The 17,052-nt window shown below is 36.1% G+C and overlaps 1 protein-coding gene across 8 annotated transcripts in view; it reads right to left on the reverse strand.

The window, feature by feature from the left end:
- LOC143681607 (zinc finger MYM-type protein 5-like) overlaps positions 1-17,052 on the reverse strand; it is a 53,757-nt gene that overhangs the window by 7,841 nt on the left and 28,864 nt on the right. For 7 of the 8 annotated variants that reach the window (XM_077158783.1, XM_077158785.1, XM_077158778.1 and 4 more), the window contains 3 exons: positions 11,429-11,714; positions 10,714-10,879; positions 9,423-9,632 (listed from right to left, as the gene is read on the reverse strand). In XM_077158783.1, coding sequence (XP_077014898.1) covers positions 9,423-9,632; positions 10,714-10,879; positions 11,429-11,714 — 662 coding nt within the window. Of the gene's footprint in view, positions 1-9,422; positions 9,633-10,713; positions 10,880-11,428; positions 11,715-17,052 lie in introns of those variants that run through there. The other variant, XM_077158791.1, reaches the window with a different exon arrangement.

A 17,052-nucleotide genomic window follows, 5' to 3' on the forward strand; every position in this document is an offset into this window, starting at 1 on the left:
ATATCTATTCCATTGACTTATTTATCTATATTTATATGTCAATACCACGCTGTCTTTCTTTTTTGCTTTTGCTTTTTTGCATGCGTGCATTGCTGATCACATTTCATTCTTTTCCATGTGAATATTCTATTTTTGCAGCACCATTTGGGAAAGTTTTTGTTTGTTTGTCTGTTTTGGAGTGCAGGGGCTGGAAATGGAACCCAGACCCCCATATGGCAGGGAAGAATTCTACCACTGAACTACCTGTCACCTCCCACACTGTCCTAATTATTGTAGCTTTATAATAAGCCTTGAAATCAGGTAGCTGTAAATTTCTTAACCTAAACCTCATACCATATACAAAATTAATTAGAAATAGATTATAGAACTAAACACAAGAGCTAAAGAAAATATCTTCATAACTTTGGTAGGCAAAGATTTCTTAGACAGGACACACCAAAAAAATGGGCCAAAAATGTGAACAGACATTTCACAAAAGAAGATAATGAAGTGTTCAAAATGGAACATTAGTTATTAGAGATATATAAATTAAAATTACAAGGAGATAATCATTTCATGCCCTCTAGAATGGCTTAAATCAATAAAATTGACAATATCAAATTTCAGTGAGAATGTGGAATAGAACCATCAAATTGTTGGTAGGAGCACAAAATGCTACTCTTTAGAGTTTGTCAGTTCTTATAAAGTTAAACATATATCTACCCTCTGACCTAGGAACTGTACTTCTGTGTCTTTACTGGAAAGAAACGAAAAACAGATATATAGTACAAGAATATTTAATAGCTGTTCTAGTTTGCTAGCTGCCAGAATGTAATATACCAGAAACAGAATGGCTTTTAAAAAGGGGAATTTAATAAGTTGCTAGTTTACAGTTCTTAGGCTGAGAAAATGTCCCAATTAAAACAAGTCTATAGAAATGTCCAATCTAAGGCATCCAGGAAAAGATACCTTGGTTCAAGAAGGCCGATAATGCTCAGGTTTCTCTATCAAGTGAGAAGGCACATGGTGAACACAGGGACAGTTTCTCTCTTGGCTGGAAGGGCACACGGCAAGCATAGCATCATCTGCTAGCTTTCTCTCCTGGCTTCCTGTTTCATAAAGCTCCCTGGGAGGCACCTTCCTTCTTCATCTCCAAAGTGCTGGCTAGTAGACTCTCTGCTTTGTGGTGCTGCAGCATTCTCTGCTCTCTCTGAATCTCTTGGCTTTCTCTCTTGTCACTCTCTTTTACAGGTTTTCAGTAAACTAATCAAGACCCACCCAAATGGGGGAGACATGCCCCCACCTAACTCAGCTCAACTAACTTGATTAAATCACATCTCCAGATGATCTAATTACAGTTTCAAACATACAATACTGAAGAAACAGCTACCTTTACGAAATGGGATTAGGAGTAAAACATGGCTTTTCTAGGGTACATACATCATTTCAAACCAGCCCAACAGCTTTCTTCCTAATAGTAAGAAACTGCTAACAGCCCATGACAAACCCGGGGATCTGTCCTGTCAACTACTTGTTGTAGAGTGCTTTGAAAACTACTGCTTTTTTTCTTTCTTTGCTTTGTATATATGTTATATTATACAATAAAAAAGTTAAAAAAAAAATCCATTTATAGATAAATGGATAAAGAAACTGTGGTCTATTCATACAGTAGAGTACTACTCAGCCCAGAAAAAGGAAGGAGTAGGAATCTAAAATACACATGTTGGGGCGGGCCACGGTGGCTCAGCAGGCAGAGTTCTTGCCTGCCATGCTGGAAACCTGGTTCAATTCCAAGTGCCTGCCCATGCGATTAAAAACAAAACAAAACAAAATTCAGAAAAAAACATGAAAGAAGCCAGACACAAGAGTACAAACTCTATAATTGCCTTTACATAAAGTTCAAGAACAGACAAAACTAATCTATGATAATAGATATCAGAAGGTCAGAATGTAATAGCTTGCATACAGAGGTGGTAGAAAGGTTGTGGTGCTGGGGACTCACAGGAAAATGGCATGAAGGAACTAAATAAGGTTGGGAATGTTCTATATCTTGTTTTACCAAGCGGTTACATGTGGTTTTAATAGTGTGAAAACACAAACTGTAGATTTGTACATTTTATTGTATACAAATTACACTTCAAAAAAGTTCATGATAAAAAAAACTTCTTGCATAAGCACCTTCTAGCCAGTTTCCTCAAAAAGCACCAAGTCTATAAAAGATATTCAAACCCAATTTAATACATTAAACTATTTCTAAAATTCTAACTCCATCACCCTAAGAAAAGAAATAAGAAAAAATACTCTGCCGAAACTTTTACAAAAAGTAAACATTTACAAACAAGCTTACTTGATATAGCTTAATACTTTACTAATACTAGTTTATTTGATATAGTTCAATACTCATTATGAGTATATTTCAATATTCACTTGAAAAGAGACAAGCTCAATGATAAAGTGATAAAAATGGGACTAAATCAGATTTTAAGATAAATCTGGTTAATGTAACTTAACAAGATGAAGCTACTGTAGACTTTTAAAGCCATTACAAAGAATTACGGGAGGGCAGACCATGGTGGCTCAGAAGGCAGAGTTCTCACCTGCTATGCCAGAGACCCAGATTCAATTCCTGGTGCCTGCCCATTTGAAAAAAAAAAAAGAATTACTGGAGAACTTTCAGGAAGATGGTGGGTGCTCATCCTCAACAGCTATTACAGAAGTGCAAATCAAAACCACAATGAGATACCATTTCACACCTGCCAGAATGGCCACTGTTAAACAAATAGAAAACAAAGTTTGGAGAGGATGTGGAGATATAAGAATACTTATTCAGTGTTTGTGGGAATGTAAAATGGTGTATCTGCTGTGGAATACAGTCAGGTAAGATCCTCAGGAAGGAGGAGGGGACAAGATGGCAGATTAGCAATGTGCACGTTTTAGTTCGTCCTCTAGAACAACTACTAAATAACCAGAAACAGTACTGAACAGCTCCTGGAGCCACGTCAGTGACCGAACACACAGCGTACCCCAGTTGGGACCAGGTGGACCGGCTGCAAGCCTCCCCAAAACTGTAAGTTCCCCAAGCTGCGGTGTCTGGCACCCGGCGCCCCTTCCCCACAGGCAGCTTCCCAGAGGGAAAGAAAAGAGACTCTAAACCTGGTCAAGGCAGAGGTCGAACATTGGGCTCACGGAAAAAGAGGAAAGGGGAGGAAACGGAGGCTTTAGTGGCTGTGTCTCTACGGAGACTTGGCAGCCTCTGGATTCAGCAGGCAGCAACTGCCCCAGGCATAGGCAGAAACGGACTGCTTTCAGGGCTGTCTCCCACCTGTGCCTTCCAGGAGAGGGGTGAAGCCCAACTAAGGTGGAATCCCTCCATCAAGGACTCAGACCCCAGGGCTTGGCAATTTGAAGCCATTAAAACCAGTCTACAACCTCTCCTCCGTCTCCACCATGCCCCCAGCAGGGAGAGTCTTCCAAAGTTAAAAGTGCTGCAACATCTTTTGCTGGTGCGACCCGCAGGCAGACGTGCCACATACTGGGCAGGATAAGAAAAACAGAGCCCAGAGACTTCACAGGAAAGTCTTTTAACCTGCTGGGTCTCACCCTCAGGGAAAACTGACGCAGGTGACTCCTTGCCCCTGATAGGAGGCCAGTTTAGTCCGGGAAAACCCGGCTCGAGTCTATAATACCTACGTAGACCCTCCTAAGGGTGGGGAGGGAAAAGGCACCATACAAGCAGGGCAAGAAACAAGAAGACAAGAACTGAAAAATTCTCCTCTGTTAAACAAAACCTAAGCTAGAGGTCCAGAAAAAGCTGAACTGAAGGTCAAAGAAAAGATAGACAACAAATTCATCTAGCAAGAAAACCCTAGGTAAGAGAAGTGAAAGCAATCACCAGAATAAATTAATTAAGGTAATTAAATGTCTAAACGCCAATAAAAATAACAAATCACACCAGGAAAACTGAAGATATGGCCCAGTCAAAGGAACAAACCAATAGCTCAAACGAGATAGAAGAGCTGAAACAACTAATTCAGAATATATGAACAGACATGGAAAACCTCATCAAAAACCAAATCAATGAATTGAGGGAGGATATGAAGAAGGCAAGGAACAAACAAAAAGAAGAAATGGAAAGTCTGAAAAACAAATCACGGAACTTATGGGGATGAAAGATACAGTAGAAGAGATGAAAAAAACAATGGAAACCTACAATGGTAGATTTCAAGAGACAAAGGTTAGGATTAGTGAACTGGAGGACGGAACATCTGAAATTCGACAAGATATAGAAACTATAGGGAAAAAAATGGAAAAATATGAACAAGGACTCAGGGAACTGAATGATAATATGAAGTGCACAAATATATGTGTTGTGGGGATCCCAGAAAGAGAAGAGAAGGGAAAAGGAGGAGAAAAACTAATGGAAGAAATTATCACTGAAACTTTCCCAACTCTTATGAAAGACCTATAATTACAGATCCAAGAAGTGCAGTGTACCCCAAAGAGAATAGATCCAAATAGACATTCTCCAAGACACTTACTAGTCAGAATGTCAGAGGTCAAAAAGAAAGAGAAGATCTTGAAAGCAGCAAGAGAAAAGCAATCCATCACATACAAGGAAAACCCAATAAGACTATGTGTAGATTTCTTAGCAGAAACCATGGAGGTGAGAAGACAGTGGGAAGATATATTTAAATTACTAAAAGAGAAAAACTGCCAACCAAGAATCCTATATCAAGCAAAACTGTCCTTCAAAAATGAGGGAGAAATGAAAACATTTTCAGACAAAAAAATCACTGAGAGAATTTGTGACCAAGAGACCAGCTCTGCAAGAAATACTAAAGGGAGCACTAGAGTCAGATACGAAAAGACAGAAGAGAGAGGTGTGGAGAAGAGTGTAGAAAGAAGGAAAATTACATATGACATACAAAATACAAAAGGCAAAATGGTAGAGGAAAGTACTACCCAAACAGTAATAACACTAAATGTTAATGGATTGAACTCCCCAATCAAAAGACATAGACTGGCAGAATGGATTAAAAAACAGGACCCATCTATATGCTGTCTACAGGAAACATATCTTAGACCTAAAGATAAACATAGGCTGAAAATGAAAGGTTGGGAAAAGATATTTCATGCAAATAACAACCAGAAAAGAGCAGGAGTAGCTATACTAATATCCAACAAATTAGACTTCAAATGTAAAACAGTTAAAAGAGACAAAGAAGGATACTATGTACTAATAAAAGGGACAATTCAACATGAAAACATAACAATCATAAATATTTATGCACCGAACCAGAATGCCCCAAAATACACGAGACAAGCACTGCAAACACTGAAAAGGGAAATAGACACATCTACCATAATAGTTGGAGACTTCAATTCCCCACTCTCATCAATGGACAGAACATCTAGACAGAGGATCAATAAAGAAACAGAGAATTTGAATATTACAATAAATGAGCTAGACTTAACAGACATTTATAGGGCATTACACCCCCACAACAGCAGGACACACCTTTTTCTCAAGTGCTCATGGATCATTCACAAAGATAGACCATATGCTATCTTTGCAAAGCAAGTCTCAACAAATTTAAAAAGACTGAAATCATACAAAACACTTTCTCAGATCATAAGGGAATGAAGTCGGAAATCAATAACAGGCAAAGTGCCAGAAAATTCACAAATATGTGGAGGCTCAACAACACACTCTTAAACAGCAGTGAGTCAAGGGAGAAATTACAAAAGAAATCAGTAAATATCTCGAGGCAAATGAAAATGAAAACACAACATACCAAAACTTATGGGATGCAGCAAAGGCAGTGCTAAGAGGGAAATTTATTGCCCTAAATGCCTATATCAAAAAAGAAGAAAGGGCAAAAATACAGGAATTAACTGTCCACTTGGAAGAACTGGAGAAAGAATAGCAAACTAATCCCAAAGCAAGCAAAAGGAAAGAAATAACAAAGATTAGAGTAGAAATAAATGAAATTGAGAACATGAAAACAATTGAGAAAATCAATAAAACCAGAAGTTGGTTCTATGAGAAAATCAATAAGATTGATGGGCCCTTAGCAAGACTGACAAAAAGAAGAGAGAGGATGCAAATAAATAAGATCAGAAATGGAAGAGACATAACCACTGACCCCACAGAAATAAAGGAGGTAATAATAGGATACGATGAACAACTTTATGCAAATAAATACAACAATGTAGATGAAATGGACAACTTCCTAGAAAGGCATGAACAACCAACTTTGACTCAAGAAGAAATAGATGACCTCAACAAACCAATCACAAGTAAAGAAATTGAATCAGTCATTCAAAAGCTTCCTAAAAAGAAAAGTCCAGGACCAGACGGCTTCACATGTGAATTCTATCAAACATTCCAGAAAGAATTAGTACCAACTCTCCTCAAACTCTTCAAAAAAATTGAAGTGGAGGGAAAGCTACCTAATTCATTATATGAAGCCAACATCACCCTCATACCAAAACCAGGCAAAGATATTACAAAAAAAGAAAACTACAGACCAATCTCTCTAATGAATATAGATGCAAAAATCCTCAACAAAATTCTAGCAAATCAAATCCAACAACACATTAAAAGAATTATACATCATGACCAAGTAGAATTCATCCCAGGTATGCAAGGATGGTTCAACATAAGAAAATCAATTAATGTAATACACCATATCAACAAATCAAAGCAGAAAATCACATGATCATCTCAATTGATGCAGAAGAGGCATCTGATAAAATTCAAAATCCTTTCCTGTTGAAAACACTTCAAAGGATAGGAATACAAGGGAATTTCCTTAAAATGATAAAGGGAATATATGAAAAACCCACAGCTAATATCGTCCTCAATGGGGAAAAACTGAAAACTTTCCCCCTAAGATCAGGAACAAGACAAAGATGTTCACTATCACCACTGTTCTTCAACATTGTGTTGGAAGTTCTAGCCAGAGCAATTAGACAAGAAAAAGAAATACAAGGCATCAAAATTGGAAATGAAGAAGTAAAACTCTCACTGTTTGCAGATGATATGATACTATATGTTGAAAACCCTGAAGAATCCACAGTAAAACTACTAGAGCTAATAAACGAGTACAGCAAAGTGGCAGGTTACAAGATCAACATTCAAAAATCTGTAGTGTTTCTATACACTAGTAATGAACAATCTGAGGGGGAAATCAAGAAACAAATTCCATTTACAATTGCAACTAAAAGAATAAAATACCTAGGAATAAATTTAACCAAAGAGACAAAAGACCTATACAAAGAAAACTACAAAAAACTGTTAAAGAAATCACAGAAGACCTAAATAGATGGAAGGGCATACCGTGTTCATGGACTGGAAGACTAAATATAGTTAAGATGTCAATTCTACCTAAATTGATTTACAGATTCAACGCAATACCAATCAAAATCCCAACAACTTACTTTTCAGAAATAGAAAAACCAATAAGCAAATTTATCTGGAAGGGCAGGGTGCCCCGAATTGCTAAAAGTATCTTGAGGAAAAAAAATGAAGCTGGAGGTCTCATGTTGCCTGACTTTAAGGCATATTATGAAGCCACAGTGGTCAAAACAGCATGGTACTGGCATCAAGATAGATATATTGACCAATGGAATCGAATAGAGTGTTCAGATATAGACCCTCTCATCTATGGACATTTGATCTTTGATAAGGCAGTCAAGTCAACTCACCTGGGACAGAACAGTCCCTTCAATAAATGGTGCCTAGAGAACTGGATATCCATATGCAAAAGAATGAAAGAGGACCCATATCTCACACCCTATACAAAAGTTAACTCAAAATGGATCAAAGATCTAAACATTAGGTCTAAGACCATAAAACAGAGGAAAATGTAGGGAAATATCTTATAAATCTTATAATTGGAGGTGGTTTTATAGACCTTACACCTAAAGCAAGAGCACTGAAGAAAGAAAGAAATAAATGGGAGCTCCTCAAAATTAAACACTTTTGTGCATCAAAGAACTTCATCAAGAAAGTAGAAAGACAGCCTACACAATGGGAGACAATATTTGGAAACGACATATCAGATAAAGGTCTAGTATCCAGAATTTATAAAGAGATTGTTCAACTAAACAACAAAAAGACAGCCAATCCAATTACAAAATGGGAAAAAGACTTGAACAGACACTTCTCAGAAGAGGAAATACAAATGTCCAAAGGCACATGAAGAGATGGTCTACGTCCCTGGCCATGAGAGAAATGCAAATCAAAACTACAATTGAGATATCATCTCACACCCACCAGAATGGCCATTATCAATAAAACAGAAAATGACAAATGCTGGAGAGGATGTGGAGAAAGAGGCACACTTATTCACTTCACTCTTGGTGGGAATGTCAAATGGTGCAACCACTGTGGAAGGCAGTTTGGTGGTTTGTCAAAAAGCTTAATAATAGAATTGCCATATGACCTGGCAATACCATTGCTAGGTATCTACTCCGAGGACATAAGGGCAAAGACACAAACGGACATTTGGACACCAGTGTTTATAGCAGCATTATTTACAACTGCAAGGAGATGGAAACAGCCAAAATGTCCATCAACAGACGAGTGTCTAAACAAACTGTGGTATATAGATCCTCAGGAAGCTAAGTGTAGAACTTCCATAGGATCCAGTAATCCCACTAATAGGTATATATTCAAGAGAACTGAAAGCAGGGACATGAACAGACATTTGTACTCCAATGTTTATCGCAGCATTATTCACAATTGCCAAAAGACGGAAAAAACCCAAGTGTCCATAGAATGATGAATGCATAAACAAAATGTGGACCCATAGTTAACAGTAATATTTTAACATTCTTCCATCAACTGTAACAAAAGCACCACACCAATATTAAATGTCAATAATAGGAGGGTATAAGGGGCTTGGTGTTTTTCTTTTTGGAGCAATTAAAATGTTCTAAAATTGATTGAGTGGGCAGGCCACAGTGGCTTGGCAGGTAGGAATGCTTGCCTGTGATGCCAGAGGACCCGGGTTCGATTCCCGGTGCCTACCCATATAAACAAATAAATAAATAAATAAATAAATAAATAAATAAATAAATAAAATTGATTGTGGTGATGAAAGAGCAATGCTGTGATTATACTGACAGCCATTCATTGTACACCTTGGTTGGTCTCTATGGTGTATGAATAAAACTGCTTTTAAAAAATAAAATAAATAAAAAATAAACCTAAATTCTATGAAACAAAAACATGGGTTCATTGTACTATTATTCTTCATAGATTATATAGCCTATATTGTGTAAAAAATTTTTTGTATTACTCAGTTAATAAAAGCATCTTCAAAGGGAAAAACAATTCATACTTCAAAAAACAATAAGGCAAATGGTTACCCTGTGGTGATCACAAATATATACCTATATGATGAATTAAAAAAAAAAAAAAGAAAAAGAATTACCTGTTTATATTCACTAACACAATCTTGGCAGCAAAATCTTTTCTGTTGACCTTCAATCAGGACATTGCTTCCAGCACTTTTACTAGGCATGTATTCGCCACACTGTTCACAGCAATTCATTATTAGACCATTGGCCACTCTGTACTTATTAAAGCAATCATTACTGCACAGTTTATGAGTTATATTATTAACGCTGACTTCATGACGTATCTAAAAGAAAAATCAGAATTTGTTAAATAAAATAAATGAACCATATCAGCATAGCAGGTAATGGGATAAGCAGTTTCTTTAACAGAAACAAAGAACCCTTAATAATTTCTCATTGGAAAGAAGATTAAAAAGCACATTTTGTTATGCTTTCATTTTTTTCCTTGGATTTTTTAAAAAAATAATTCTTTGATTTTACTTCAGATGAAAAATAAAATTTGTAAAACGAAAAGTAATAAACTCAGTAATGACTACCCTAGAGACATTTAAGAATGACCGAAAAATGAACTGGTTTAGATGATTTTGATATGACCTCTTAAAAGACTGGAAATTCTTAGACAAAATTAGAAGACTATTTTAAAATTCATTGCCCTAGAAAATCTGTGGAAGAGGTTAGGGCAATCTATACTATTCATATTCAGAACAGTGTCTATGTATGGACAAGGAAGGTATTCCTCCTTTTGCTCGGCTCCATGATAACTGAGAATAAAAGCTTGTCCTCAATTTGATTTGCATGGCTCTGTCATAACAAAGACAGCACGGACCATATTAAGCAAGGACTGCCTGTATGCCTATTTCTTTTTCTTTCAGCAACTAGAAAGATTGCAATACCATTTAAGTAATGTGAAGTTACTGACATATATTCACCCCTTATGTTCACATTGAACAATTCATTGCTTCTGTCATGTAAATGTAAGTGACCTTACTTTTTTTTTGTTTTTGGCATGGGCAGGCTCTGGGAATCAAACCTGGGTCTCTGGCATGGAAGGCAAGAAGCCTACCACTGAGCCAGCTGCACCGTCAGACCTTACATTTTTATTTAGCATTTCTAGTAAGAACAAAACTCTTGCTTTGTTTATGAATATACCCCAATACCATAGAAACCAATGCACTTTCCATACTATGCAAGTAGGATATTGGTTTATAAGATCATTTTAACATATCCTTATATTCTCAAACTTCATGGTGGAGCCATCCTAAGTACATTGAGAACGTGCATTATGTGTTCTATGTGCAATATCCTAGTTATTATCTAGGATTGTTATCCTAGATAATAACTTATATAAGGTATAAAAATCCAGACCTCTGTTAGCTTATTACAGATTGTACATCTTGATTTATTCATAAGTCCTTTCCTAGGATTCTGTCTGTCTTCATAGGGAGACGAACCAGATGCACTACAAAATTCTGGGAAGGATTTGCTTGAATCCATTTGAGCAACAACAGTAGTATTCTTGGTAGGGGTATCTCTGAAATAGAAGGGATATAAACACAACTTATGTTCATCCCATTTTATTAAAAGTCAAATAGATGAACAATAACCGACGTTTCATTTTCTCATGATTTAATCCCAGGAATGAAGTATAATTTTTGGATGTAGTAAAATTTACTTCTTCCTTCATTGCCACAAGTTTCTAAATAATATAGAAATAGAAGAGTGAGTGGCAAAAATCTTTTATTTAGCACAAGAACCTTGCCACACTCTAGTCTGAGATTTTTAGAAGCATTCAAAAATGCTGGTAGCAACTTGGGAGAACTAAGATAGAGGTGGGTGAGGGGACACAAAAGCAGTGACAGGGAGAGGGTCAATTTATATCCAAACCTATTTCATTTTCTTGCCAAGAGGTAAATACAGTACAAATGAGCCCACAGCTTTGACATACTCTAGAATAACTCAAGTTCAGTAAAGACACACCCACAACTCTACCCATGAATCTATCCACTTCAAATACATTCAGAACATTAATTTATACTGCTGGGATTCACCCACATGGAGCCATGTTAAAAGCAAATCTTACTTTTTACACATTACGTTGCGTTTCTTTGGAGTACGCTTATGAGAGAAGGAAGAAAGGCAGGTGGTAGAACAAAAGAGCTGAGCTGATTCTTTTCGTTGATAAGCTGTCTGTCCCTTCTGCAAAGGTTTTTTGCAGTTTGCACAAGTAATTTTTACTGGTTTAGTAGATTGCTGTTGGATAGAAGGCTGGAAAATGTGTTTAGGAAGTGAGGCCACTGGTGATAATGAATCCACCCTTTGCTGTTTCTGATTACGGGGAAATGATGCTGACTGGGAGATCCAAGAATCTTAAAGATAAAACACACAAGTAAGTCATGGAACAAATCAAAATACACACCAGAAAAATAAACTTTCATCTTGCACAAGTTTAAGAGGCTAGCGAGGCAACACTATAAGCACAGTGGTTAAGGCCAGGAAGCCTTGCTGCACAATCCCAGAGGAACCACCCACCTTATACTGCAAGTGAATGGTGTTCCAGCGTTCCAACAATGAAAACAGTGGTCCCTGGAACTGTACAATGCAATAGCAATCAGCTCTTAGAAGTCAGACTTTTCAGGGTTCAAATTCTGTTTCCTGAGCTTACTAGATTTTACAAGTACATTAAGCTCTGTGGTTTGGTTTTCTCATCTATATAGTAAGGAAAATTACCTAATTCATCAGGACAGTATGAGGAATAAATGATATAATGCATATAGTAAAACATTATGCCTGGTACACAGGACACGCTAAAAAAATATTAGCTATTTGTTTCTCCCTAAGAGGGAAGCATTAAGTCATTTACAGAACAAAGCTAGGAATACGCAAACACACACATACCTACATTCGAAGCTAGGCTATCAAGAACCCTCAAAGAATGTGATATATTTGTAGTTTAAATAAGATATCCATTTTCATGACAGCTTTCTCCCCAACATTTTATTATGAAAGTTTCCAAGTACCCAGAAATTTAAAGAACGTTTCCCCCAAACATGTCACTGTGCAAATACTTTAAACATAATATTTTAATACAAAGTTTTCTAATATTATTTCTCAGTCTTTTAAAGTTTATTTCATAGGCATTAATACAGGTGGTGGTTTATTTAGGAAAAGCTCAGTTTTAATAACATAGCAAAGGGCGCTCTCTATCATAATCATTCTTAATGTCAAAACAGCTTGTGATTATATATGACAGTGCTTTTCCAACTTATGTACATAAATCACTTGGGAATCTTGTTTAATAGAGATTCTAAATCAGCAGGTCTCAAGAAGAGACTGAGATAGTGCATTTCCAACCAACTCACAGGTGATGTTGAAGCTTTGAGAAATGAGGTCCTAAAGTTCAGAATTATCATTACTCTCTTCAAAAAGTTTTTTTTAATTAACAAGAGGCCTGTTTCCCTCTACCTGTACTGACCTACAGTCTGATAAACAATACCATAAACACTATCACAGCAAGCCTCTAAACAATACCACCACCACTACAAACCCTATCTTAATTTCCAAATTCTCAACTACTGCTTCTAATCTTTGTTGTGTTTTCAGATACTTTTACCTCATAGACAAAAACAAAACAAGGAAGAAAAGGAATCCTTCTACTGCATAGGATGATACACTGGTGAACCTAGAGCATATATCTCCCCCCAAATTCATTATCACACGATACTCAAGGGAAGAAGTTTCTTTACTGCCAATTTTCCTGGTTCTGAACCATTCCATTAGCCTAATGGTTTATAAAGCCTGAAGATCAATTTACTAATTTGATTTTTAATATTATTTTCACTTTAGGTTTGGCACATACATAATTAAGAAAAAGGTTTCCTATGTCAACACTGCAACTATTAAATTTCTTCTATTTTATTTCATCAAACCATTATTTTATTTTTGGCATTAAGTATATCCAAATTAAACCTAGAGAATACATTTTAATTGAATTCTTCCATGTCTAATCCCCAGAATACATTTTAGGACCAGAAGGCACCTAATAGATTATTTTGTCCAAGTCCCTCCTATATATAAGGGTAAGTAAGCCTGGATGTTGGATGCAAGACCTAGAAGTTAGGCAACTGTCCCAAAGTCCCTTAATTCTAAAGCCGGTATTTTAACTTCCGAATGTTCTTCATTTCTGCATCTTCAACCTTCAATCTGAAATCTTATGCCAGCAGTGTTGGTCTGCTGGTAAAAAGTTCTCTCAGTGTCTTAGTGTTCTGTTTTTAAACTTAAAAATGATATATACATATAAAGTTTATAAATCTTAAGTGCAAGGATGAATGAAAGTTTTTACAATGAATGTACTTGCATGACCATCACCCAGATAAACATACGGAATAATGCTAATATCACAGAAGTCTTCCTTATGGGCTCTTCCCAGCAAATAATCCATTTCCATCCAACAAGCCACTTCTACTCTGACTTCAATCACCAGAATTTAGTTTTGTCTTATTTTGAATTTCATATACACAAAATCTATATACACAAAATCTTGTCTTGTGTATACAGACAAGATGTTGAGTTACAGACAAGATGATGAGTTAAAGAAATGAGACACAAAAGAGTACATACTAGATTTTGTGTATATGAAATTCAAAATAAGACAAAACTAAATTCTGGTGATTGAAGTCAGAGTAGAAGTGGCTTGTTGGATAGAAATGGATTATTTGCTGGGAAGAGCCCATAAGGAAGACTTCTGTGATATTAGCATTGTTCCGTATGTTTATCTGGGTGATGGTCATGCAAGTACATTCATTGTAAAAACTTTCATTCATCCTTGCACTTAAGATTTATAAACTTTATATGTATATATCATATTGCATACAGCAGGAATTCATTTTTTTCGCCATTATTTTTTTAAATTTTTTTATTAATTAAAAAAAAAAATTACAAGAAGCACAAACATTCCCAACACATACACTCAGCAATTCACAATATCATCACATAGTTCCATATTCATCATCATGAACCATTGAGTATTTTATTAGATATCTACCACTGTCTATTCTAGTGCTGAGGACTTCTGGATTATTTCTAATTTCTGACTATCGTGAGTAAACATGTAATGACTTCTGTACATATCTTTTAATGATTTAAGTATTTATCCTACTTGGGATTCATAAAGGCTCTTGAATTTGTAGGTTAATGTTTTTTTCTCCATTTTAGAAAAATCTCAATTACACCTCTTCTGTTCCATTTTCTCTCTTGCTCCTCCTTCCTGAGACAATTACCTGTCCCTTACTCCCTTACACCAAGTTTCACAGGTTTCTTCATTCTTTTCTGTGTTTTCATTTTGGCTATGCTTCAGCCTGGGTAAGCTTCTGACATATCTTCCAGTTTACTCATACTCTTTACAGCTGTTTACTATCTACAGTTAAATTTTGGTTTCTTAAAATCTGTCTGATAACCCTGTTTTCTGGATCCCTTGTGGGTTTATTTCTACTTTTTCCTCTTGATTATCTATCATACGTCCTTGACTCTTCATGTCCCTGAGTAGATTTTATTGAATTATTTGTATGTGGAAAACAGCGACAAAGTATGAGGCTCTGGATGATCTCATTTCAATCAATTCAAAGTTGTTTCTTTTCTTTTCTTTTTTTTTTTAACATGGGCAGGCACCGGGAATCGAACCCGGGTTCTCAGGCATGGCAGGCAAGCACTCTTAACTGCTGAGCCACCGTGGCCCACCCCAAAGTTGTTTCTTAATCAGCACCTCTTTGTGGGCCTGTGAGTCTGTAGAAAGCTGTGCTTACCTTCTCATCCTATCTCAGCAACTTTTTTTCTGGAAACAAAACAGTATCTGTTGGGGGAAAAGCAGCCTCGACTTGGATTATTTCTTAGGAGCTCCTTTTCTCAGATCTTAGAACTATAATTTTTTTCACTGTATTTATAGCTCTTTGATCTCCTCTCAGCAGATATTTAATATGTTATCCTAATTTTTCTAATTATTATCAGAAGGACAAGTGGAAATTACCTAGTTTACTCATAGCAGAACCCTTTAGAACCAATATCATGAGCAGAAATGTTTACAATGCAAAAAAACACAACATTGATACAAGTGCAATTTCTAACTTCAGGTAATTTCTGTGAGGAAGATTTTATTATTTATGTAAAGGTATGTGATTAGTGGGGTTCTTTCATTGAAAATGGCCTACTGTAAAGGTTCATGATAGGGTTAAATGTTTAAGTTTTGTGTGTCCTTTAGTTTTGTGTGGCCACAATTTTATATGATGAAATTTGAACTAATAAGTCTGAGATTTAAATATAACTCAAATCCAGAAATCACTATGTTGCTCTATTTCCTTTTTACCCTGTACTGGAAAATCTTCAATTTATAGAAATGGAAAGTACACAATAACTAAAAGAAGACATTCTTGGGAAGATATGACTCCAAAGAATATCTATCATAACAAAATATTACTGCCACCACTTTATTCTAAAAGTTTTACAGCAAGCAAAAGCAAAAACTTTAGGTTAATACTAGAAATAGACATCTTTTACTATGCTACATTCAAGTTACAAAACTAGTGAAAAATGGCAAAAATGCTAACAACAAAAGATGGCCCTCATTCAACACGGTGGATGGAGACTCTTCACAGCTCCTGCTCCCACAGAAGCTCTGAAAAACCATCAAGAACTGGTATATATATTTCTCAAAACTCTGTTAAATAGTTAAAGGACTATAATAACAGAGTGAGTGCCACATCAAAAAACTCACTGCTGAAAAGTACTAGGATCTCACAGTGCTCTGCCTGGCCCTTCCTTGATGGCCCCTAAGAAGAACCAGGATGCATTCTTAGTGTGAAACCGTGGTCCCACATTAGGAGGGAGTAGAGCAACCCTTATGAATACATTGGTTGCATATATAACAGGCTTAATATGTCTGTTACAATGAGGCCCGAGGGACTCATTGTACCAGAACTTGCCTTGAGTGTAGAATGCTGTAGCTGCCTGTGGTGTGGGATAATACTCCTAACCCCACAGAGAGTCACAATATGGAGAAAAAACTCTTCTGCTGGGAAGAAAATACAAAACTTATTGATGGAAAATTTTGCATTAAACATCAAAAAGCATTAAAATACGCTGATATTTTGGCTTAGTAATCCTACTTCTAGAAACTTTTCTTAAGAAAATAAGGCAAGTATGCCAAACTTTTATACAGTAATATTCATGAGAAACCTATCTGTAAATGGCAAAGAGTAGAAACTACTCCCAAATAACCAACTATTGAACATAAACCCCAGTGTCCACCAATAGATGAATGGATAAATAAAAAGATTAATTTCACTTTTTTTTTTTTACATAAAATACCTAGAATTAACAAATTCATAGACAGTAGGTTAAAGATTACCAAGGTATAGGGGATGAAGGTAATAGGAGTCTTTTGCTTAACAGGCATACAGTTTATATTTGAGGTGATGAATATGTTTAGGTAATGGATGCTGGTGATGGTAGCACAATAGCATAAAAGTAATTAATGCCATTGAACTATACATTTAAAAAAATGGTTGGCAAAATGTACATGTATATACATTTATTACTAACATTATGTATATGTTACCACAATTTTTAAAAAAAGCAGCAGTCAGGAGAGGCTGATGCCTGACTCTAAGTCCTAGTCCTTCAGGTCACCCACTGCTCTGAAAACCTGAACTGATT

This window comes from Tamandua tetradactyla, chromosome 4, assembly GCF_023851605.1.
Source record: "Tamandua tetradactyla isolate mTamTet1 chromosome 4, mTamTet1.pri, whole genome shotgun sequence".
Lineage (NCBI taxonomy): Eukaryota > Metazoa > Chordata > Mammalia > Pilosa > Myrmecophagidae > Tamandua > Tamandua tetradactyla.